Source organism: Nyctibius grandis, chromosome 2 (assembly GCF_013368605.1).
Source record: "Nyctibius grandis isolate bNycGra1 chromosome 2, bNycGra1.pri, whole genome shotgun sequence".
Classification (NCBI taxonomy): domain Eukaryota; kingdom Metazoa; phylum Chordata; class Aves; order Nyctibiiformes; family Nyctibiidae; genus Nyctibius; species Nyctibius grandis.
In genome coordinates, this window is record NC_090659.1 from 22,911,506 (window position 1) to 22,935,669 (window position 24,164).

A 24,164-nucleotide genomic window follows, 5' to 3' on the forward strand; every position below is an offset into this window, starting at 1 on the left:
TCAGTTAACTGACTATAGCAGATGATTTAATCTCTGTTCACACCACAGTGAGACATGTTCTACAACTAAACACAATGAAAACCATTCTTGAAATTATTACAATTGCCTATTCCAAATAGGACATTTATGGAGTTTACAACTCAAACAGTTTGTGCATGTCAGTGCCCACAGAAAAGAAAAGAATTAAGACATCCATTTGAACATCAGTTTTTTTTTTTTCTTGTTTGTATTCACTGTGGGACCTTTGAGCATATTTACTGAACATAAATACACAATAGTTACCATGTGAGAAAATGAAGGCATTTTTAAATCACATATGTCATATCTACTCTGTTCCCATTCAAAATTACTACAGTAACTCTAACTTCTGGATGTAGGTCTTTAGTGATACTGTTCTTACTTATTGCTACATATCCAAGTTGAGGAATCAAATGTTCATCTGTACAATTCTCTCTTCCCGGCACCAATCTTTGATATATTGGTGGATGAGGGTTTCCATCCACATCTACTAAGAAGGGAGGGGGCATGAGATGAGGAGCCTGTTGAGTCTGCTCATCTAGGACGTAATTGTTAGAGTCTTGAATAAGTGGCCGATAGTCAGTGTGGAAGAACATCTGATCAGGAATCTAGAAAGAAATTAAGTTTTTATGTTACCAATTTGAAAAAAATAATATGGTAAAGAACAGAGAAGAACAAGTGACACACTAAAATATCTAAAATCTCCTTAAAGGTAAAACAAAGGGCAAGTTCCCCATAAGAATAGTTATGCATAGCTACAACTAACCTGTATGGGTGTTGCAGTACTCTCATTTTTGATAATGCTTTTGCAGGCAACAAAATGCTTTTAGATAACAATAAACTGAGGTATCTTAAAGCAGAAACACTGCTTTACACTTAGAACTAAAAATATTTTACAACTCATTCTGTTTTTTTCCCTACACAATTAAGAAAAGTTTCCGTGGTTTCCATGCAAGCAAATCATTGTCTGAACTTCAACATAAGCTCTCAAAGGAAAGTTTGTTTTTAATCATGCAATGTCGACCAGAAATTTTTTCTGCAACTGAAACAGTCTGTTAAATCCATGCAGCTGAAGGAAAACAGTTACACAAGTATTAGGTCACGGTCAGAATCTTTGTTTCTAGTAATCATAAGCCAGATGAAAACAATAAGTTTCAATTTCAGCTGAGAACGTAGAGCAAGAAAAAATAATTCTTTAAAATTACAAACATGGAATTACTATTGCAACTTTAAAAAAAACTGAGAGGCAAGCGAAGAAAAGCATAGGCCAGAACTGCACTTTTGAGAGCTATATCAAAACAAAAAGGAAACAAGCTGATAGATTCAAAAAAGCAGAACATCTATCCCATGCACATTTTTCTAACATTTCAAAATCCACAGTGTTGGATAAATATTTACTTTTGCTTATTTTAATCAAACTACCGCAGTGAATTTGGGTTTGAATAAGGAAAGGCTTAAAGAACTGTCAGTTCTAATAATCGAAATAAACCAGCAAATTATTCTTAACATACAGTCTGCTTTGTTCACTAGATAGTAGCGCAATAAACTTGATAATACATTCCAATCTTTAAACATTAAGCTATTTTGAGAAATTAAAAATAAAAGTAATTTTGAGGCTGAACAATTAACATGCAAATTAGCTGGCTGGAAGATGAAAATGTATTCCAGAAAAGTTCTTGGGAGCTACTCCCAAGGGAATGTTAAGACACTGGTTGTTTCTGCTGTGCCAGGACCATACATACAAGAGAACTCACAGACATCAAGGAACTTATTATATTTAGATTCTATACCCATACGAAAATCTTTTTTACATATGATGTTTTAGAGGAACGAATGTAACTAACCTAATTTCTGTTAGAAGCTTGAATAAACAGTTCTAATAAAAAGCTGAACTTACCTTTGCATAAGCTCTGCTACAGCCAAAACCACATATCAACAGATGCCCATGAGAATCTGTACATGCAAAATACTGCCCATCCGGTGAAAATTTACAGTCAAAAACAGCACCGTGTCCTTGGCCTTCAATCTAGGTTGAAGGAAAGAAACTCATTAGCCCAATTTTTTTTTTGGGTAAACAATAATGCAGCATCAAAAATTAATTACTCTATCAAAAGCAGTCATGCACCTCCTAAATACCTCCATCAAAGCACAAATAATCTCATTACTTCATTTCTTTTCCCCTTGACATGTGAATTTAAGTCCTGAATCATACAGTTTTAAAAGATGCACTCCATTTTAAAAGATGCATTAAAGGGTATGGAAACTTACTGTTAAGAAAAAAAAAGCAAGCTTTTTGAGGCTTTTTAACTGTTAGTATACTGCTTAAAAGTAAATTGCAGCTAATATATACTCATTTTGTTAAACCACTTTCAAGAAAAGCACAGGGAATCTTAAAGCTAAAGAAAAAAAATCACTTTCCTATTGACTGTAACAAAAAAAAATACGAACACTGGATCATAACTTAAGTCTCAGAGAAAATAACCTATTTTAAAGTGTTAATCATGAGCTGTCAAATGGAGTGAATGTCATGGGAGCTCTTGAGAAGAACTGGGCCAATCCACTAATACTTACGGTAGTAATATTATCATTTTTAAGACAGTGGAGAAAACAAATATTTGTCCATAAGACTCTTGAAATGATGGTCCAAAAGAGGATCTTTCAGTCTTTTAGACGGCACCTCATCTCAATTAAGGAAAACAGTTACTATGAATGAAGTGCAAGAAGATCTTTAGTAACAAAGAGTAGAAAAGCCCTGGCGGCAACTATTCACAGCACCTCACAGATCAAGAAGTCCTGATCAACAGGTGAAGTCTGAAGAGCTCAGACACTGAGTATGATGACAGCAAAGTTCTGCTCTGCTCCCCCATACCTGACATTCCTCACACCCAACCGCAAATTCTCACAATTCATCTTCCTTGTCTCAGCAGCTTACCAAGACCTCCCTGACCAAATTCAACTCAGCAGCTCTACAGGAGAGTAGCAGTGGAAGGAAGTGGGGAATACTTTTGCAGAAGATCAGTGAACTGACTCAGCTTAGTAAAAGGTCCAGTGACAGGCACCTGATTCAAGGTAGAGAATGGAAGTGGGCAGCTGGGAACAGACAAGGGAGGCAATCCCAGCCCTTCTTTTCTCCCACATTAAACTGTTAAAAACTGGCTCCTGGTCACTTCGCACCTACAGTTACAATAACCAAGAAATTCAAAGGTAAAAACTCTAGAGAAAAAATGAACTCACAAATTTTGCTGGTTTGGGGCTTTTTGGTGGGTTTTGGTTGGTTGTTTTTCGGTCACCTTCTTTTTCCAAGAGGTGGAGGGGGTATGCATGTTGGTGACAATTCCTTAAACTAGTATGTGGACACACTGTTGCATGTTGAGAAAAAATGGAGTTTAAAAAACGTCTTACCATGTTAAAATAATGCTTTGGTTTTGTGCCTTTCGTAATGTCCCATATAAAGACGTTGCCATCATGACCCGCAGACAGCATTATCCTGGAATCCAAAGGATGGGGCTCCAAGACGAATACTTCATCCGCATGTCCCTAGAATTTAAAATTGCACATCATGTGCAAACAAGAGGATGTAAATTCACATCAACGGGATATTTACAGTAGAGCCTAAAGCACTGTACTATCCTCACCTCACACTCAAGACTTTCAGAAAATTAGACCCCTACAAGCTGCCTCCAAAAATATATGGACTTTTACAAATTCCACAGTGTATTTATCTGGACTGCTACCTGTGGCACATAGGCAGGCTAAAACCCCAGGCAGCCAGAAAGACTTTATCATTCTAAATTTAATAATTTTCTAGATTCAAGCAAGAACTCTAGAAATATTGGGCTTTTGCCAAAGGACAGTGAACTATTCAATGGGCAAGTATATTACTGCACAAAACCTTTTATTTATTCCACAGGAGAGGCAAGTTAAACACAGCAGCTAGGGAAAGGATTGTTCAAATGCATAAGGAAGCAGCTAGTTTTGGTTAAAAAAAAATCCAAGAAACACTACACTTGCTTTATCATTCACATAGAGCTTGCAAGACAAATCAGAACTAATAATGAACTCAGCATGCACATGTCATTGCAATTCTAGGAAGACCATCACTTCAAAAAGCAAGTAAAATTACATACCACCAAGTCATGAAGCAATTGTCCTGTATAGGAATTCCAAACTCTGAGCATATGATTATTCACAGCCGTAACGACATAGTTATCATTTTGGTTCCAAGCTATCATGGTTACTTTAGGCTTCATAAATTTCTCTTCTTCTGAACATCTGTCACTAATTAAAGAGTTGAACAGGCATGAGATATTTTTAATTAGCCCATTTATATCTCAAAATACAGGAAAATAACACGTTTTCCATGTTAATAATCAGACAAGGGAAGGGAAGTTAAGAATTAGATTTGTTTTGAAACTTTTGTCCATAAACTTCGTTCTTTTTGGACCAATCAACTGTGAAGTAAATCTGGATTTCTAGCATATGTATTTCATAGGACATGATAACCTCTTTCCCATTTGAGATGCAAGGCAAAAAGGCTTTCCTTTTTCATGGAGTCTTGTCTCTTCTACAGTCAGACTCCCAACATAGTTCCTTTAAATATTTGGACTTTATACAGTCAAGAGTTTTTCAACTAACTCTGATTCAGAAGCTAACTTCTATCTTAACTAAGCATTTTTTCCTAATTCCCAACATAAATACATTAAAGATAATATTTTGTATTAACCTCGATCTATTTAGTTTCTCTCCCCAAAATACATTTCTAGGATACTGTAACACTCCCTCTCAGCATCTTAGTCAACTGAAGGAAAAGCTTTCTTTGAAACATACCTTCACACAGTATTATGTATATTCCGTGTCAACTAGTAGCCTCTCTTACAAAGACTCTCTCTCAATTATATACAGCTACAATTGTACATATTAACCCAGAAAGATGCCACAGTCAAATCTCAAATATTAATACCTCCTCCTTTCTTAGTAAAGCCACTTTGTTTTTTCATGGCTGCATCACAAGAAGAGCTTGCAATCACCCTCCAATCAACTCGTATACCCAAGGCTTGTTTTTTGTGTTTGTGTCCTCCCCCCTCATTTAATCACCTACAAATTCATTTCTGCTTAGTGTCTACAGAAGTTCACTGAGCATTCTGTACTACTGTAAATCATGCACCCTTCAGGTTTATCCAGTGACATGTAATATCCTGATCTTCATCTGTAATGACACTATTCACGCTGTGCGCCACCAGCATATTTCATTAATACACTTTTAAAAAGTACAAAAGAATCAATGAAAACAGTCAGCAAGATCCATCCTTGATGAAACCTACCTGTGACCTGTTATGACCTCTCCTGTAAAGAGGTTATAATCTACCTTATTTTTACTAATCTAAAAATGTTTCTCCTGTGATATGTCAGGTGTCTGACTGAAATCCAGATAGAGAAGATCTATTGCACTTTCTGTAAACTTTTTTCCTTAACAAAGGAAATGTAATTAATTTGGCACAGTGTACATTTGAAACCTATATAAATATTTATGCATTTATTCAAGCACAGACTAAAATTTAGCAAGTTATTACATCACCAGAACACTCATTTCACCCCCCCAAAGACCACACCGCTTGATCATAATATTGCTAAGGCTTGCTCTAGTTTGACTGTAAGTGTGCTTGATGAGTTTTCCAAACTGACTTTACACAACAGATAAAAGAAAAAAAAAAAAAAAAAAAGACAACACTTCACCTACCCTGGTAATCGATAGGACATATCCAACAAAATACTCCTCCATTCTGCTTGCTCAAAACGCCAGATTCGAGCTGTTCCATCTCTACTGCCACTTATGAACCTTGAAGTTTTAAAAGATAGTTAATTCATCTTCAAAATAATTTGCTTTGAAGTACATTCAGTTACACACCACCACAATTTAAAACATCACAATGAAAGACTGATAGAAGTGAAATATTCAATTTGTGTGCGAGAGAATGCTTTACAGTTATCTGTCCATTAACTTTCTTTCCAGAAGCCCAGGAAGGAGAGTTTTTTTGAACTGAAAAACTGAATAAAGTTGTCAAAACACATAGAACAAATAAGCAAGTTCCAAAGTTAAACTCAATTCACAACTTCATCCTCAACTCTTTCTCAATTATAATACTTCAATCAAGTATTTTAAGTAACCCATTCTGAAATGGTAGAGTATCAGACACTAAGCAGAAGCAAGAACACATCAGCACAGCAAAACCTGAGATGTTCCCACCCACAACTGTGCATAAAAGAGAGGACCAAGGTGTAAACCATGGCAGTTCAGGCTTCCATTTCATGAGCTGAACTACCAATGCAGCAGAATGGAAATTCTTGAAGAGAGGAATGGAAACGCTGTAAGACATCCAAAGATAATCACCCTAGCCCATGAATCACAACACTAAGACAGACAGTTGACGTATCACCCGCAGAAAAAGTTTGCGTGCTAGGTATATCATGACTGTGATTTAATTTGCTATGATTCATTTTTATAATTATTATAAATCTTAAAAATCTTCCATAGAAAGTGTCATCAAGCAAAATAACAGTTTTGCTTTTCTTTTTTTCTTTGGTACTGCCTCAAAAAGTAATCCATGCAGGCAACATGGATGGACCAGTGCAACATGATGGCCCCAAAGACAAGTATAATTGCAGAAAAACACATCTAAAAGGAAGACAACTACAACTTCCAACTGAATGTAGATTATTAGCTTTCTTAGTCACAGTTATCTGGCTTTCAAGAAGAGAAAAAACCCAATAAAAATAAACCTGCAACTTATGGTTGCAGATGTTAAGTCTACCCTGAAGGCTAAAATCCACATCTTCATTAGTGAAAGGCCAATCAGAGATCAATTTTGACTCCATTCTGTATCAGAAGTATGGGTAAAGTTTTACAAATGGGATTTACACAACGCTTCCCCTCCGCCCAAATCAGCTGTAAAATTCTATTAAATCCATTTTCTTAAAAAAATAATAGTAGGCCAGAAAAAAATGAAGAGTTAAAATTCATTTTAGACCATTTGCATCGCATTTTCCCGTTTCCCATTTTGATCCAATACCTCCTGAAACAAAGGAAAAGAGGGGGAAGAGGAGGTTTATGAAGCCACAAATACATCAGGTATGTTAAAAAGTGGTAACATTCCTCCAGGTAAATAAAAATGCAGCCAGTCCAAAGACATTGCCTGACAAAGATTAACAGAAAGCTGAGACAGCTGAAACTTAACTATGATGTCCTGAATTAGTCCAAATTTCCCCTTCCGAATAAGTAGGATTTTCTTACTGGAAGCTTCCAGGTGAGAACAATAATACATTCTTAATTCCAAAATAATGTATTTTTCGTTCCCATTTGAGCATCTTTCAACATACCTATCTCCACTGTTAGCAAACTGAATGCTGTCAACTTTGTCCTGTAAGAAAAGGTACAGCTTGTTAGAAATTACATTTTTAAACAGGAAATATGGTTTTGACAAATCTGAGCTTAGTAAAATCTGAAACAATGAGAAATTATACAATGTGCAGTTTTTTAACAGTTTTAACTGCAAGGTGAACCAAGTCCAACAAATATTTACCAGAATTCACTAACCGTTAATGCATTTAAAATGCAAGTTTTAAAAAAATGATCCAATTAAATATGAAGCATTGACAGACGAAATAACTGTCCACTAATAACTTGGCAGCCAATTAACTCATACTTGAATATATACTTCCAATAACCTAAGCCGACTACAATCGAGAGGAATCTGTTGTTCCCACTCCTACTTACACATTCCTTAAAGAAACATATAATTAGTTATTTTTATCACAACAAAAACTACAGGAAAAGTACATCGCACACTCAGATCAGTTTATCTTCAGAGTTGAAAGTCTCCTCTACATATAAAATACGTATTGATCAAGCCTTATTACTGTAACATAAATGGTTAAAGTCAGATTCAGGATGAGAGAAAACATATTAAGGCAAACAAAATGAAGATAACTAGTATTTTAAGATCTGCCCTTGAAAGAGCTTCAAGGGTTCAACTAAATCTAAATTCTCTATAGTAAAACCACAGATTCTATGTGCATCTAGTACTGAAAAAAAATGACTCAACCTTCAGCACATGAACATAAGCCAAGTTTCCCTTAGATTCCTTAGAACACACAGTCCGCTAGACTAAGGTACACAAATAAAAAATTAGAGTATTTTATCTAAGATATTCTTTTCCTAACAGGTATCAGTTACATCAAGAACACAAGTAAAGACAGACAGCACACATTACATAAGCACATGGGGAAACAACACTAAACCAGCAAGCTGACTTACTATGTAGGAAGTATAAAGTACCTTGCACAGCCACTGAAGACGTGAATAAAGGTCAAGATGAACAGATGTAAAATTCTGGAAACTCAATCCCATTTAAAGATTTAACACAAAAAGTGTCAAATGGTAAATAACCTGAGTAATGAAATCCACGTTCTCAGCCTATACACTTCCTGTATACAGCATCTAATGTGTGGGTGGCTAGGCACACATGCATCAGAGGGAAGCAACTGAGCAAACCACATGCTCTAAAATTAGAGAAATGTATGACATCCAGTTGAAAAGATAGAATTCGAAATATCATCTTGATACAGTCCAGCCTTTAAAATGGTCAAGTCACATTGAGATGACTGGCTGAAATTCTGCTAAGTTCTAAAAATATTCAATAAAAGAACATTGGTACAAACCCACTAACAACATTAACCTGCAACTTCAACACTGCTTGAATTATTAGATTTAACAATCTTACATCATGACTTTCCAATTCAGCTATTTTCTCAGGTGTTTCAGAGCCAAAAAAATACATCCTGATGACCTGGTCAGTACTCCCAGTTGCTAAAAACATACCACCTGTAAAAAATCAAGCAATAATAAAGCCACCATATAAGAAATGAAAACAGATCACCAACATTTCTCAGATGCCTAGTTAAAAAAAAAAAGTAATCTGAAGACTCTCACATTTTTTATGCTCTTCCATTGACATACAGATGTGGAAGAAAATGCCCCCCTTGCCCCAGAAAGCTATCTCAGCCATAGTAAAAATAAATAGTCATACTCAGTGTTACAAGGATTTTAAAATATATAACTAGGGGAACCCTGAAACATCTAACAGTACTAATGGCACACAGAAGCCTTCAATTTTGGGGAATATGGCTAGTCATCATCAGAATTATCTAGATGACTCTTTTACTGTAGCATATGTCTCACTTGTGGCATGTGAATTGCTCCAAAACTGGGTAGAAATGTAAGTAAACCAGTACAAATATGCCAGTATTTAGCTGTAGTTGCAGCAATACTAAGATCTGCCTCTGGGCACCTGTAAGTGCTGTCCAAAAAAAACCCCAAACCCAAACACCACCCAGGTCTACATCCTGACAATATTAACAAGCTACACTTTGATTTGTATTTTATTTCTGAAAATCCCAAGTTTGTTCTAATGTTCACGCTGTCTGGTACCAGTAAGGCCTCCCACAAGTCACCCACACAATTAGAATGAACGAAGACTACAAGCCAGGAGTGAAGCACACTTACAGATAACATTTGTGGATTCTTAAGAACAAAGGGATCTTTATGACTATCCCTGCATATAACTGGCACAGAATCAGGAGTTCCTACTATTGGCAGGAACCACTTGCACTGCTGTTGCTGTGGTATCTCAGAGAACTACTTTTGCAAATCCCTGACATTATACTAAGGGATTAAACAAAAATAAAAATCCAGTAAAGACAGATAAAAAGTAAACAAGCATGAGGTGACTTATTTCTGTAAAATCACCAATGGCAAAAGGAAAACAGTATCCCTTAGTTCAATAGTCTTTCACTATTAGCTATGGCAAGTCACATTATTTATGTCATAGGCTAACAATACACATATATACACTTATTAAACAGCTGCTGTTTTTGTATATTTTAAAGCTGTCACAACCAGAGTATTATAATAACTACTTATGAGGAAAGAAGAGAAATCACAATGCTAAACTCAATCTGTACATGACTTACCTACACTGAATGAAGCACAAAGCATCTGAAGCCCTGGTCTAGGTCTCTCTGTGAATTTCATTGGCCGATTGCTTAAAAAGAAAAGATGCTTGAAACAGGATGTGCCACACAAAACTTGGCTTTTATCAACATTTCAAAACATAAAGGTATGTTTCTTCAAACACCTAAGTAACAGATACTTCTTAAATACATACAGTAACATCTGTAAATCTTGTGCAGGAGGATAAGCAAGAAGGTTTACTTTTCAAAATTACTGCACAGACATACATAAACGATATTTGAAGCCCACACAGCTTATCACTTTTTCTGCAAGATGCTATTACCTAGCGAGGATAACATGATATGCCAAAGAATGTTTATTCTCTCTCATCCTTAGGTAACTATGATTTACCCCCTCCATAACACATCCATGAAGTAATGAACTCTTGCTCTCACGTTACAAACTACCAGCAGTGCATGAAATAAGGCCTACCAAATACCATCACTGGAGAATGCTGTGCAAAATCACAAAATTTTACAGGAGTAAATAAAAGTTTTGCAACACTGTGCACACGGCGATTTAAAAGACTGGTTTCCTGTTCTGCAAGTCATGCACACACTCTTCCAGCTGACATGGGCATAATCTCCCAGAAAGTAGCTACTAACAACTACATTAAGGAGAAATCCAGCAGACTGTGCCACTTACACAAGCATTATAGGTTTCTCCTCATTATTCTACTGCTTTTCTGTTCAAGTGTTTTCTGTTTATCAAAGGAAATGTTGAGACCTTCAGTATAAGAATATTTCTCATGTTTGTACGATACACAGTACAGAGATTCAAATCCTAAGAATGCTGCTTTGAGACCTACCAATGCTTAAACCAATTTAAGTCCATGCTTAAACTAATTTAAACGATGTTTACATCTCATACAGTCCTCTAAATTATAGAAGGAGAATAATTAAGGATCCACTTTAAGCACTCCCCTCCTATAACTTTTACAGCCCTAAAAGATTCTTAAGATGAAACTATGCCTCTGATAGTTTTTGCTGCAATTCTACTACCTTAAGATCACAAGTTTGAATTAAAAAGCAAAATAATATTCTGATTCCTAAAGTAATGATTTTTTTAAAAAACAGCTGTTGTAATGTAAAATGGATCATTTTATACCAACTACCATTATATGGCACAATACTAGATAAAGACTGATCATCCTAGATCTCTTCTTTCCAGTAATTATCTTTTTTTTTCTGTACAAATAAACAGCAATCACATATAGAACATTTTAAAACTATCCTGAACATACTCCACATGCAAGTTCTGTAGGAGACGTCCTAAAACTACAGGACTGTTGAAAACTCAACACAAGCAAAAAGCTTTATTACACTGTTCCAACATATTTATCCTTGCAGCAATTCTAGTTGTCCTACATTTGTACTTTTAGCGCAGTAAGAAGTTAATATATTTCCTGTCTAATCTCCCAGGACAACAGAATAACATAAATTTGTAAAGGATATACTTAGAGATGGTGCTTAAAATAATTATGTAATAGATTATTTCCACAACATTTTTATCACAAAAAAATCAATTTTTTTAGCTAGGTAAAAGCACTTGACTTATTTTAATCAAGCATAGTATGGCATAGAGTTAACCAGCAATCCATTTACTTACTTGAAATTCATAGAATCTGCATCCCATCGCCAAAAGCAAACAGTTGCATCTGCACCAGTAGAGACCATGTATCGCATGGAGCCTTTCACCATTGGACTGAACTAAAGAGAAGAAAGTAAAACCAGACACATACAAAAAGAGATATTTAAAAACTGTTTCTGAACGTCTGAAAATGTTAATGTAAAACCTTGATTTACTTTGGATTTTTCAACTAAAACTGCTAAAGCAGTTGTTGATAACTGTCATTTTTAATGTTTACAAAATAACATCTCCTATACTTTAAAGTAAGTTTGTGGTCTATGTTTCAATTATTGCATTATATAAAACCAATTCATTCATTGCTTTGTTTCTGAAGTCTTAACTAACCACAGTCATTCACTAAAAATTTGTCAATGAATGAAGTAATAAGAAGAGCAGACTGAAAAAAAAAAAAAAAAGGAAAGAAGTTTCACTAGACAGGCTTACTTTTTAAACTCTATAATTAAGCAGAGCAGTTATGAGACAGTCTGAGTATGCGTAATCCAGCAGCACATATAAATTTATATGAAGTCCTCACACATACTTCTTTAAGACATGTATTTATTGCTATGCACAGAGCTATCCTTCAGAAAACTTTACAGAACACAAATTACACAAGTTGATTAAATTGTTCATCAATTACTACTACTGCCCTTGGAAATGGCCATATAAATTGCACATATTGCAATTACAGTATCATTAAGAACGCTTAAACAAAAAAAATGCACCATACTACATTAAAAAACGAAAAACAAAAAAATGCAATGAATGCCACAGACACTCTGCAAATATGAAGATTACTCTGATAGGCAGCATTTTTGAGAAAACTGAAAAATTATTTTTTTGTACTGAACTTCACGAGCTGGCAGGTAGCCACTCTTCACCCCTCAACATAAGCCTGTTTGTCTCATTGGAAAACGCAGCAAATCAGGATAATGAGCTACTAGTTCATCTGTTGAACAAGGAATTACAAAGGCCAAATGAGACTGAATCCAAATGACTACCAAGAGCACATGAAGTATCACAACGCCTTCGAATTTAAATACACAACATATTACATTGAACATCTTTGCACTTTTGAAATAACTTATGTTTTTGAGATTAAGACAAATACCCACATCACAGAAGTTTTAAGAATCACATACTGGATCAGAACTCTCACCCACATAAAACAGCATGTCACATCTCCAGTAATGGACAATAGGAGAACATGATATTTCCCAGAAATTCTCTTTGGTTCCAGCAGCTCAAATATTACATGTTTTTCCTGTCATTACCTTCAGTTAAATTTCACGAATTTCGAGGAGTCAAGGAGCTTTTTTTTCCCTTTTTTTTTTTCTTTTTAAAAAGTAAGTTTCTTCTATGGTTTTGACTAATCTTTTACATCAATATTCAAGTGTTCTGATTTTAATATTGCCACAGGCAGTCACACAGAAATAATTTCAGTCACATGAAAACCACAGTGACAGGCACAGTGAAAGTTATTTACCATGCACGTGCCAGCCTTCATGGGAAACAGAACATCAGCTCCTTGCACTTGGACATGAAAAAGTAAGATGTACGCTTGCAAGTTACTTCTTAACCTAGTAACAGCAACCACAAAGTACTTTTCTCCACAAACAGAAAATAAGGTACTAACCTTCCTTTTCAAGAAGTTTTAACACAAAGATAGAAGGCTGTATTGGTGTGGAGCATTCATGTAACTATGTTTCTCAATTTAAATAAGCAAGGAAACTGGTTATTTCTTACCAATATGATGGCTAGCTGATGTTAAGGTATCCCATCAATCTAAATCATACTACTAAAGCAGATTCCTAACTTTTCAAATCAGGTGCAACAGTATCTTTTTTTTTGCCCAAATTATTTCTTGTTTTCTACTCTTTGATGAAAATACCTTCAAACTTTCCATACAACACTGTCAAGTGAAACTTATCTTTGAGTTTCATGGACTGTCTGCTTCTCACAATCCATCTACATTATTTGTGCTTCAGTATGTAGAAACACTTAAGAAAAAAAAACATACCTGTAATGAGGTAATGGACCCTGTGTGTCCATGGAGGACTGCAACTGGTGCACAAGTTCTCAGACACCACACTCTGATCATTTTATCACAGCTTCCAGCTGCAATCATAGTGTTTTCATAATTGACAGTCATATCGGAAATCTCTGCTGAATGTCCTCGTAATGTGGCACATAACCTGCCATTATAAGTTGACCAAATCTTTACCAAACAGTCGTCTGAGCCCTAGAAAGAAATATTTATTATGCTCAGCAAGGATTTTCAAAGAGGTTCAGCATAAAAGTTTTAGGTTTCCTTCAAAGAACCAAACTATTTTTTCACACAGCTTGGTAAATTACACTTCTATTTAAAACTATGTATGCTACTTAAGCTGAAAGAAATAAAGTCATACGACCAACATTAAAAAACCCAAAATGTTTCCTTATGATTCAGGATTACACTGCAATCACCACAGATCTACACCATATAATGCAAAAAGTCTGGAATAAGTTTGAAGGGATTCCTTACAGTAATGGCAAGGGCCAATGAACGTACTGTTCTGTAAAAGCAGTCTCTCCTCTGCCACTTCATAAAGAATACGAAACATGCTTAACATGTAGGGGCTTACACTGAATAAAGCCCCTACATCAATGCCAACATCTGTCCAGGTATTAAGTACGACAATTTCTTACATGCTTCTGACCTTTAATTAAATCAAATTGTTCTACTTAAGCACAGCGATGGAGCTAATCAGCTACATTTTAATGCTACTAATATCCATCTCCAGAAGTTCTAGCATACCATGCATTTCTGCATGTTCTTTTCCTTGCATCCATCTAGAACTATATTCAGATCTATTTCATCAACTCACAGTAAATATTCTATGTCCAGTCCTATCGAATGCCACACAATATACAGAAGAAAGATGGCCAAGAATCCGTTTGTGCATCTTGACATGCTGATACATACTCGCTGGAAATAAAGCACTGAACTTTGCATATCCATTTAATTGTTTTGCTTGATGCACTTCCACTAGAACACAAAGAAAACAAAGAATGAATGTACTGATGTTTAAAACACGTCTATTCTAAAACATGATTTTATTTAATTTCCGTTAATATATTACTTAAGGACTTCCTAGAAGTGACTTACAGATTTTATAAAGTCAGGTTTTTTTGTATTTACAATTTTTTGTATGTATAAAACCAAGACAGTATTTCAACCTTGCTCCAATCAAAACTTCAGTCTCCAAATAAGAAGTGCTAAATGTTGTCTTTATTTTCCCGTGGCTTTCTATACCTTAATTCATACAAGAGTCCTTCTGTCCAAAGGAGAATGATTTGTATTTTCTGTAGTTTATCTACTTAATACAAGGGCTTCGTAGAAGAAAAAGATGTCATCTAGAGGCTACTGTCTCACTAGTGCTGTGAGCAGACCTTTGTACCCAATACATAACTCCAGTGAAGTCATATGAAGTTCTCAAGATAAGCCTCCAGATGCATTCCGAGGTGCAATTTTCAGCGTCGTAGCAAGGCCAGCATCAAGATACACATTGTATGCTCACAGTAGCAGTGATGAGCATTGAAAAGAACTTACCAACATTTGGTGGTGTGCCACAGTTCACAGGAATTTCAGTAAGTCTTCCTCTATGAAGAGCAGCCAATGCAGAGCCCTTCCAAACAGTGTTTCTGCAATCTTTAAAACCAATTGGTTGAAATTCATCATAAGTACATGTTAAAAATGCCAAGAGAGCTGCAGTTCCAAAACACGGTAAAGAACATATCTACAGGTGGTCTCAAATACAGTATTGAAACAACTAAAAAAAACAGGAACACCAAATGCCCCAAAACTTTTCATGAACATGGTGGCATCAGAGGACAGAAAAAATCCATTTAATATACTAACAGAAGAAGGGAAAAAACCCAACACAACCAACCACCAAACTTTGAAATTACTCCTAAATGGTGATGGCCCTGCAGTTCACGTAACACAAAACTAACTTTTCAACTGAATGTTTCCTACTTGTTCTCAGTGCAAAGCATTTACGCTTTTTAACATTTTCATGAATATTTATTCATATTCTAAATATTTATTGAATATTTATTGGTATTAAATTATTTAACTAGATGATCTCAAGAGGTCCCTTCCAACCTGACAATTCTGCGATTCTTAAAAAAAAATCCCACACTGACAGTTATTTTGACACACTCATGCTGGAATAATTGCAATCCTGACTTTTAGGATAGAACAGTCACTGTCATTCAGCATGCATCCTTTAGAGAAGTTAGGACAGATAAATGAAAATACAATAGTATCCCATAAACCAGTCCCACAACACAGCGTCTAGCTACCCAACAGAATTTCATACAAACACATGAACAGCCCCCTCCCAGAAACATTCAAAGAGAGAAGTCTAAAGCTAAAATCTACTCTATCAAATAAAGTATGTGCTTATGCATTGCCTACCATTCCCTTTAAGTTACAAGCAAGGACTTTCTTCCTGTGTATGTACAGAATTCACCAGTACTAATTTTGATGCCATTTACATTAACCAAGAAAACTTTCAGGAAATTGGTGTTACTGTCGCACATTTGCACTGAACAGAGTACAACAGCTACGCCATTCAAAACCAACATGGGCCAATATATTACTGGGAACATCGGGAGATGTTAAGACAAGTAGCACCTGTGTCCTGATGATTCATTATATTGCAGTAACACTCAAAACTGGCTGTGTTCAGCAGCCTCAGCACTCAGAGTAACAGCAATTCTTGTGATGCAACTTAAAACATTCTCTTCACAACAATCAATATATAGTTATACCATTAATACACAGATCACTGGTGTTTTGGTTGATTAAACACAGTACAGAAGAAGTGAGGGCCAATTTTGGTGAAAGCTCACCACTTTTTAAGTATTCCAAAAGTCTTTACCATATACTTATGAAAACATAACATACCCATTTCAAATAATAAACAAACCATACCTTTTGCTGTACGTAACAACGACTGTCTTCCTGAACCAAGTAAGGAATTCACTCTCGAAATGCTGGGTGGTATCTCGTTATCCAGTAACGGGCCAATACGCTTGCAAATTTGTAACAAATGGTCTGGAGCCACATGTTTGTTGGACAGCACCTGAGAGAAATTCAAGTTTTAAAAAATATATACGGTACATCCAGAACAGATGAATCTAAAAGCATCAATAATCACAGGTATATTAAACATTATTTAAATAGTACTAGTTAAACTAGTACTTCAGTTGCACAGTACTCGTTCAGTAAACAGCAAACTAGTAGGTTTAAGTACAATCTCTCTGGAAATAGTTTCCTTGAAGAACCAGTACTACATAGCGTAAGACTGCCCTACTTCCTTAAACCAAAAGGATCAAAACAGTCATCTGCCCATTCAGGAAGGATCCCATACTACATCTAACAATCTATAAAAATACACCCACACACACACTCAGATGTCTCAGTCAAGAACAGATGTGTGTGGTTTTTGCTTATTTTTTTCCCCTCTCTTCTTACTGGGAGTTCAATGAAAAAAATCCTCCTCCAACTATGAAGTCAATCACAATAATGCATAAGTTAAACATGCAAAGTAGAGTTTACACAGACTTGAGTAAACCAAACCATCAGAATCATAAATTCAAACTATTGGGTAGGTCTGAATCAGCAGGCACAAACAGCCCCATGCTTCCTCCACTCTGATCTGGCCATGTAAAAACCCATCAGACCCAGAAGCCACACTGCTACTTCAGCAGCCAGGCTATTCCCAGCTGATACCTCCAGAAGAGGCAGAGGGCCACACCAACACAGGTATGTGGCCTCTTGCCCAAGTGGCTCAGAACACAGGCAGAACTAGCTCGTGCTTCTGATGCTACTCCCTTAGCCTACTGACTGAACGTGGATGAGGAAAGTCCTGACAAGGCTGATCTCATCATCAGAACAGTGGGAATAAAAATACCACATGCTGTCATGCAAGAAAGATCTGCTCAACAAAAAGTTGCCCAAATGCACACTTGAGTATTGAGAACGTATGATTTAAGCCACAACCTAATACTTCTTTTAATAATAAAAATCCAAGTAATGTATAAAGCTTACGGGGGTATAGGTGGTATTCCTGGGGGGTGTGGGGAGATGGTAATATCAGTAAAACAGTTAACATTACCACACAGCCAAATATATCCAAGCAAATTAGCTCATCAGATGCTTAAGGTTGATTATGAGACATATATTTGGTAGTCCAAAGATTACAAAATGCACTTTTTCATCATTTCTGCATAAATGTTACCTCTTGAATTGGTATAGAGCAGTACCAGCCACTACATTCAGGACAGAAAGCTCAGCATACTTTACGCCAAGCATTATAAACCATTTTGTTTGCATGCCATCATCAGGAAGTATATATTCCAAAGGCAATCCCTGGTAGAAGCATGCATACAAAACCTTGCAATTCATTTCATTTTTAAGTAGTTTTACTCAGATTTTGGAAGGAACAGTTATTTTAAAGTCTCGCTCCAATTTCACGATGAACAAAGAGGAAAAGAAATAATTGCACCACATGACTGCATTTATCTGTGGTCTCTGCAAATTCAGAGTGAGACCAGTGGGACAAGAGGTTCCCAAAGCCCCTCAAAAGCAGAAACGAAAACCTTAAGAAGATTAATTTGGATATTCCGAAATACTGTTACCCTGTGTAGGTATTTCTTTTAAATTGTGTAGGAAAGAGAGTTAGAAGCAACACATATTAAAGAATTATTCTGACAACTGTATATGCATAATAAACACAGTTAAAAAAAACCCTGTACTGAAGTCAGAAGAATTCACACATGTCTCCCAACACAACCACTTTTTGCCAGAAGAACTGGGGTCAAAAAAAACCCATCCAACCAACAAAAAAAACCCAAACAATCTTTTTTAAACTTAATACTACTTTCATGTTTGCTAAATTCAAGTCAGAGCTTGAAAGTATTCCTGTTTAGCAAGACTAGGCTTTTTAGTACTTAAAGCATTAATTTAAAACCTCATTTGCTAAACTGACCACGCTGACAAGTAAAAGAAATGGAATCCAGTTTATCATTTAAGCAGAACTTACATAATTAAGAAAATGCTTTAAACAAAATTTCATTCCTTCTCTATGCAAATACAATTCTGAGATCTTCAAGTGTTACACAAGAGGGACAAGGGGATTTAACTGTAACAATACACAAACTGACAGGTAATGGAGAAGTCAGTCAATTAACCTGGAATGCCTGAATCTTAGGGAGGGGGGGAAAGTGAGAATAAACATCTGTTTAAAGAAAACAAGATCCGCTACAATAAAGCGGGATAAAACCACACTGGGCAGGCACCACCAGGCCATCACTCCACAAGATTCAACTGACAAATATACTCTGCCATTTAAGAAGCAGTAAAATAAAACACCAAGAGAAAGACAGCTTTCCATTCTGAAACGGACGTAAGTTAGAAGATTTAGAGCAAACAACATCAGCTGTAGAAGGCATAAAGTACATGCTGTTGAGAGATCGCTCGCATCTTTCTAATATTTAGAGACAAATCTACGGCCAGTGAGTGGCCAGAGATAAAGAGCATACTCATAGGCACCAGAACTGCCTACACTTGATTTCTGAGCAGCAATTTCATTTCCCAGTCTGTTGAAGGGGACTGATGAAGGAAGGCAACCAGAAAATAAATACCGTCAAATCAAAACGCACTTAACAAACTTGCTCATGAAACTCTGAAATGAAACCTTGCTTCAGATTGGTTCTTCCCTGCATGTAGGCAGTGGCATGTACGAACGCACAACGCCAAGCTCCACCTCTGCTATGTAAACAATATCCTCAATTTAAAAACCCACTTGTGTTTTTGTTAGTCTAATGTAAAGAAATTAAAGGCCCTTTCCAAAATAACTCCAATGTCTTAACAGAGCCGGAACGAAACTGGAAGCTAAAGCTTTGGGCCTGCTTTTAAAGGTAAATGATCTAACATCAATGTTATCATCCTAATTAAAATTTTTTTAAAAAATAAAAAAGTCTCACCAAGTCTTCATAACTTCTATCATGCTCATTTCCTTGCCAATCCAATCTTTTAGGAAGCAACTAAATGGAGGGGGGAAAAAAAAAAAGAAAACTGAGTGGTTAAAGGGGAAGGAGGGATAGATCGCATCCAAAAACGTGTGTTGAGAGGAAAAAGTTGAGACAGTAGAGTGGAAGAAACTCGAATGACTTCTAAAGGAAACTTTTGACTACAGCAAGAGAGATGATTTCCTCAGAGCCCACCACAGACCTGGTGCTGCTCCAGCTCCTGCACCAGTACCTGCAGAGAAGAAGGAAAAAATACAAAGTTAGGGAGGAGCAAACCTCCGGCTTCTCAAGCGGCTGCAGCCGCAAAAGGGCTCGGGAAGGGGAGGGGGAATGGGGGGACCGGCTGTTCACACCTCCCCTCCAATCCTCTTTGCGGCAGCGAATGGCCGAGGAGTGCGAGCCGGCGCGCCCAGGTGAGTGTGCGGAGCCCCCGTACTCACCTCGTGCGCTCTCCTGCAGGGCCCGGTGGTCAGGAACCGAGCTATGAGGAAGTAGAGCTCTGCAAGAGACACGGGGAGAGACGGGGGATGAGTCCGGGACTGGCTGGGGAGGGGGGGCGGGGGAAGCCCCTGGGGTGACTGTAATTCATCATCACGGTCGGGAAGATGGCGGCAGGGAGCAGCGGCGGCACCGGCGGTACCTCTCGCCCTGGCCCGCGGCCGCTCGCTTCCCGGCAGTTTTACCTGATTCAATGGACACGCCGCCGCCGGAGTTGGAAGAGGCCGAGGGCTCAGCCATGGCGGCCCCTGCCAGGCGGCTGCCGCTCACCCGGCACAGTGGCTGCTGACGGCGGCCGTTGCCGGCAACAGCAGAGATGAGGGCTCAGGCAGCGGTTGGCGCGGGCCGGGCCCGGCTCGGCATTAGCCCTGTCAGCGCCGCCCCTCCCCCACTGCCTACCACCCCCCCCCTCCCCTCTCCTCTCTGCGCGCGGGAGCGAGCCGCCCCCGCCCCCGTCGGACGCCTCGCTCGCTCTCGCGTTCAGGCTCCCCTCCCCCCTGCGCTGGCGCTAGCGCAGCCTCAGCAGCAGCGCCGCCGCCATCGCCGCCGCCGCCGCCTGCGCCGGACACGCCCCGGGGGAGGGCGGGGAACAAAAGTAATCCCCCGCCCGGGAGCCCTGGAGGCCGGGGCGCGGCGGAAGGGGGAGAGGGAGCGCGTGTAGCCGCGGAAAATGTGCGGGAAGGGCGGCGGGACCGGCCACGGCGCGGAGAAAGAGCCCGGTGCGGCAGACGAGAGCCCCGGACGCGGAAGGACTTTTGAGGAAGGCGGTTGGCGGGGTAACGGAGACGCTGCGCTGGTGGAGCGCTGGTAGGCGGGGCGGCCGTGTGACTTAGAGGGGGGGAGGAGTCACGGGGCGCGTTCTGGTGCGCGCGGCGCGTTCGTTTGCCGTGGGGTTCGGGCACGCGCGGGCCCAGCAGCCGCCCCGGGGGCCGGGTCTCCCGCCTCCCCCACCGCGGCCCGGCGGGGACAAGCTGCGGCCCGCAGCAAGGCACCGAGAGGCGGCTGCGGGGCCCGGGGAACGAAGCGGCCGCCGTGTACAGCGGGGCATCCTAAAGCGCATTGCCTTGCACGCTCCCTGGCGTGCCCGGGGCCGCCGGAGCTGGGTGCGGCGGTGCTCCTCCCGAGCCGGTGGAGCTCGGGAACGGCCCGGGCAGCGGCACAAGTGCGTTTGCAACCATCGCCATCACCAAATACAGTGTTTGTACACACACGCGATCGTCTTTCGGCTCGTTTGCCACTTGAGGCAGACCTCGCAACTCCTCAGACTGGCAGGTCTCCTGTGCCACCCGGGCTCCGCGGGTGCCATGCTCGGGGGCACCTCGGCTACCCTAAACCCCGGTTTAGGAAGCAGCATTTCCCCACCCTTCTGGAGGAAGGCATCAGCTCTCCAAAACGAGCAGCCTTGCCCCAGTGCCCTGCACTGCCTCTCTGCAAACAGGTGCCAGCACCACCTTCACCCCACCCCAGCTTTGGGAGCCTGTTTATGAGGGATTTTATTTTTTTCCCCTCCTTACAGTTGTTTCTCACCTCTGCCCAGCATGAATTGTAATGTACATGTAGCAATGGCTGTACTTGTGCTGTATTTTAAATCTGAGCTGTTCCTTTATTTTTCCATTCCCCACCTGCGGTGGCTTGGTACGCATTCTGAGAACCTTTGAAGTAAAATATTTTTACATAGCATTGTAGAAATACGCGTGTATTTTATTAATCTCACTACCGCAGACGTGCTTTCAGCTTTTGACAAAGAGCTTTTGTACACCCAAGGTGCAGGCCCAGCAGCAGGCAGCTTCCCCAGACGCGCCCTGAGGGCAGACGGCCACCTCTGCTTCCAGCTCTTCACCACCTGGTGAGCGCTTCTGCATCACAGTTGAGGTACAAGAAAATAATAGAAAAAGATCCATGGTTTTCTGCTTCCTGTATTGTTGCAAGCTTCAGCCACATCATTCTTAAAGGCCACCTGCGTTCCTCTACGTTTCACTGCCAAACAAATGAGCGTTCATTAGCTGAACTTGGAGGCGCTTCAGCGCCCTGACTGTGTTCGCATTTCAAAGAGCTGTGGTCTAGTTGACGCTAGAAAATGAATTCCAGAATGGTGCGGCATGAACACGTATGAAACGGCACGCTCTTAACCAGAGCAACGAGTAGCAGCGCACAGATGTGACTGAGTAACTTCGAAGAAACGTGTTAGGTTCTCTTCAGGGGGTATTTTCACACGGATGGTTCTCTGTTATGTATGTATTCTGTACTGCTGAGTGCAAGTCTATATTAGCTGTCACTCGCATTCCTCAGTTGCACAGAGCAAACGTATCTGGTATCATACAGAAAAGAATGCTTTTTCTGAAGCGTGCCCATGGAAATTCTTGTCAAAGGAATTTAAATGCCTTCCACGCCCATTCTCCACAGGCAGAACTGACATCTAGTGCCAATATATACAATTCCTCATTTTCCCAGTAGCCAGACTCGTGGTTTTTTATAGTTACACATTGGCATTTCATGCTACGTGGAGAAGGGCAATAGCATCTGTCTACTGCAGAATCAATCACGATTCACAGCCGATTCACCTACATGTTTACTAGGCATACTTTATGTTATTAGGAAAGCCTGCTGCATTCTCTACCGCATCGAGTGGGCTCTGCGGCTCAAAACAGAGCTAGGGCTCCTGTGCTCCTGACACAACTACCTCTGTCCTGTCCTTCTGCCAGCATGAAAATTCCTCTCCCCTGCAAGAGACGCTGTCACTGATTCACCCTTGGTGAGTCCTTTCACTTCCATCATAAAGTAAGAAACAACTTTTTGCCCCCCAGGAGTAAATATTAGGGAGCAGTTACAGTAAATTAAACAGTGGACAAGAGATGTTAAGAGAGTTGTTGAAAGTCAACAGGATCTCAACATCAGAGACTCAAAACACGTGTAAAGCAGGTATTCAGTAAAAGGGAGGTCAGAGACGTTATTTTGGGGTATTTACCTGCAAGTTTATTAGTCGTTTAACTGGTGTTTTTGACTTGCTAAAAATAGAAAGAATGTCCTGTAGCTATGTTTTGCTGCTACTAAATTAAACCAACAAATAAGGTAACTGGAAGGGGGGCGTTGCGGGGAAGGCAGGGGGGTTAGAAAAAAGCAGCATAAATTTACCGTTCAGGAATATCCAAGAACTTGAAGCCAAAGCCACTGGCAAACCCAGGTACGCTCTGCTAGAAACACAGCTGTGGCAGACACGGACCAGAAGCATATTGTGGTCCAGTGTTGGAGGACATCCTATATGTTAGCTAAAGAAAAGTTAAAACACTGAAGCAGTAAAAATGGTAAAATGCTTTCTCAAATGAAGGCATTGTTTAAGAAAATAAGTTAGAGGTGAAACTGAAGTGTTTTTTATAACTATGACAATTTGAAAAAGGCACCAAAAATGTACAGGAAGCAGATACTGTGCTTGCAGGTGTTACTTAAGAGAATAAACAAGTTCTCAGTCAAGGAGGGGGAAAAAAGAAACAAAGAACTAACGTTACTTTTTGATCTTGACTCCTCCCAAGACAAGGCTGACAGTTGCCAGACTGGCATGAAATAGACCAGTAAGATGAACCATGCTACTACCTGCTGAAATTCAGCAAAATAATGTGAAACGGAGGGAAAAAAACCCCACAAAACAACCCTGCACTCTGTGAGAGAACTGAAGTAATGCTGTACTAGATCTGATTTTTTATTTTAAGGTTAAGTAATATATATTTAATATGCCCCCTTCTGATGAAAGGCTGTTAAATCTTCAACAAGATGGATTTAATTTTCTCCAATACAGCAAGGAAGAATCAGGAAAGCTTTGTCCTACATGAGTTAGCTCTCAGCACAGGTATGTTTTATTTGAAATGACGCTCTGTCA

General features: G+C 39.1%; 1 protein-coding gene across 1 annotated transcript in view; it reads right to left on the minus strand.

Annotated features, from left to right (window-relative positions):
- The window catches only part of BRWD1 (bromodomain and WD repeat domain containing 1), a 57,554-nt gene extending 36,945 nt beyond the window's left edge, over positions 1 to 20,609 (minus strand). The window contains exons 1-17 of the mRNA XM_068421682.1: positions 20,479 to 20,609; positions 20,236 to 20,294; positions 19,998 to 20,027; positions 19,751 to 19,810; positions 16,695 to 16,845; positions 15,306 to 15,404; positions 14,581 to 14,741; positions 13,734 to 13,955; positions 11,693 to 11,793; positions 10,045 to 10,115; positions 8,796 to 8,896; positions 7,393 to 7,433; positions 5,756 to 5,854; positions 4,146 to 4,296; positions 3,421 to 3,555; positions 1,916 to 2,044; positions 401 to 626 (exon numbers count right to left, since the gene is read on the minus strand). Coding sequence (XP_068277783.1) covers positions 401 to 626; positions 1,916 to 2,044; positions 3,421 to 3,555; positions 4,146 to 4,296; positions 5,756 to 5,854; positions 7,393 to 7,433; positions 8,796 to 8,896; positions 10,045 to 10,115; positions 11,693 to 11,793; positions 13,734 to 13,955; positions 14,581 to 14,741; positions 15,306 to 15,404; positions 16,695 to 16,845; positions 19,751 to 19,810; positions 19,998 to 20,027; positions 20,236 to 20,294; positions 20,479 to 20,533 — 1,891 coding nt within the window. The 5' untranslated portion in view covers positions 20,534 to 20,609. The remainder of the gene's footprint in view (positions 1 to 400; positions 627 to 1,915; positions 2,045 to 3,420; positions 3,556 to 4,145; positions 4,297 to 5,755; positions 5,855 to 7,392; positions 7,434 to 8,795; positions 8,897 to 10,044; positions 10,116 to 11,692; positions 11,794 to 13,733; positions 13,956 to 14,580; positions 14,742 to 15,305; positions 15,405 to 16,694; positions 16,846 to 19,750; positions 19,811 to 19,997; positions 20,028 to 20,235; positions 20,295 to 20,478) is intronic.
- Between the last annotated feature and the right edge of the window lie 3,555 nt (positions 20,610 to 24,164).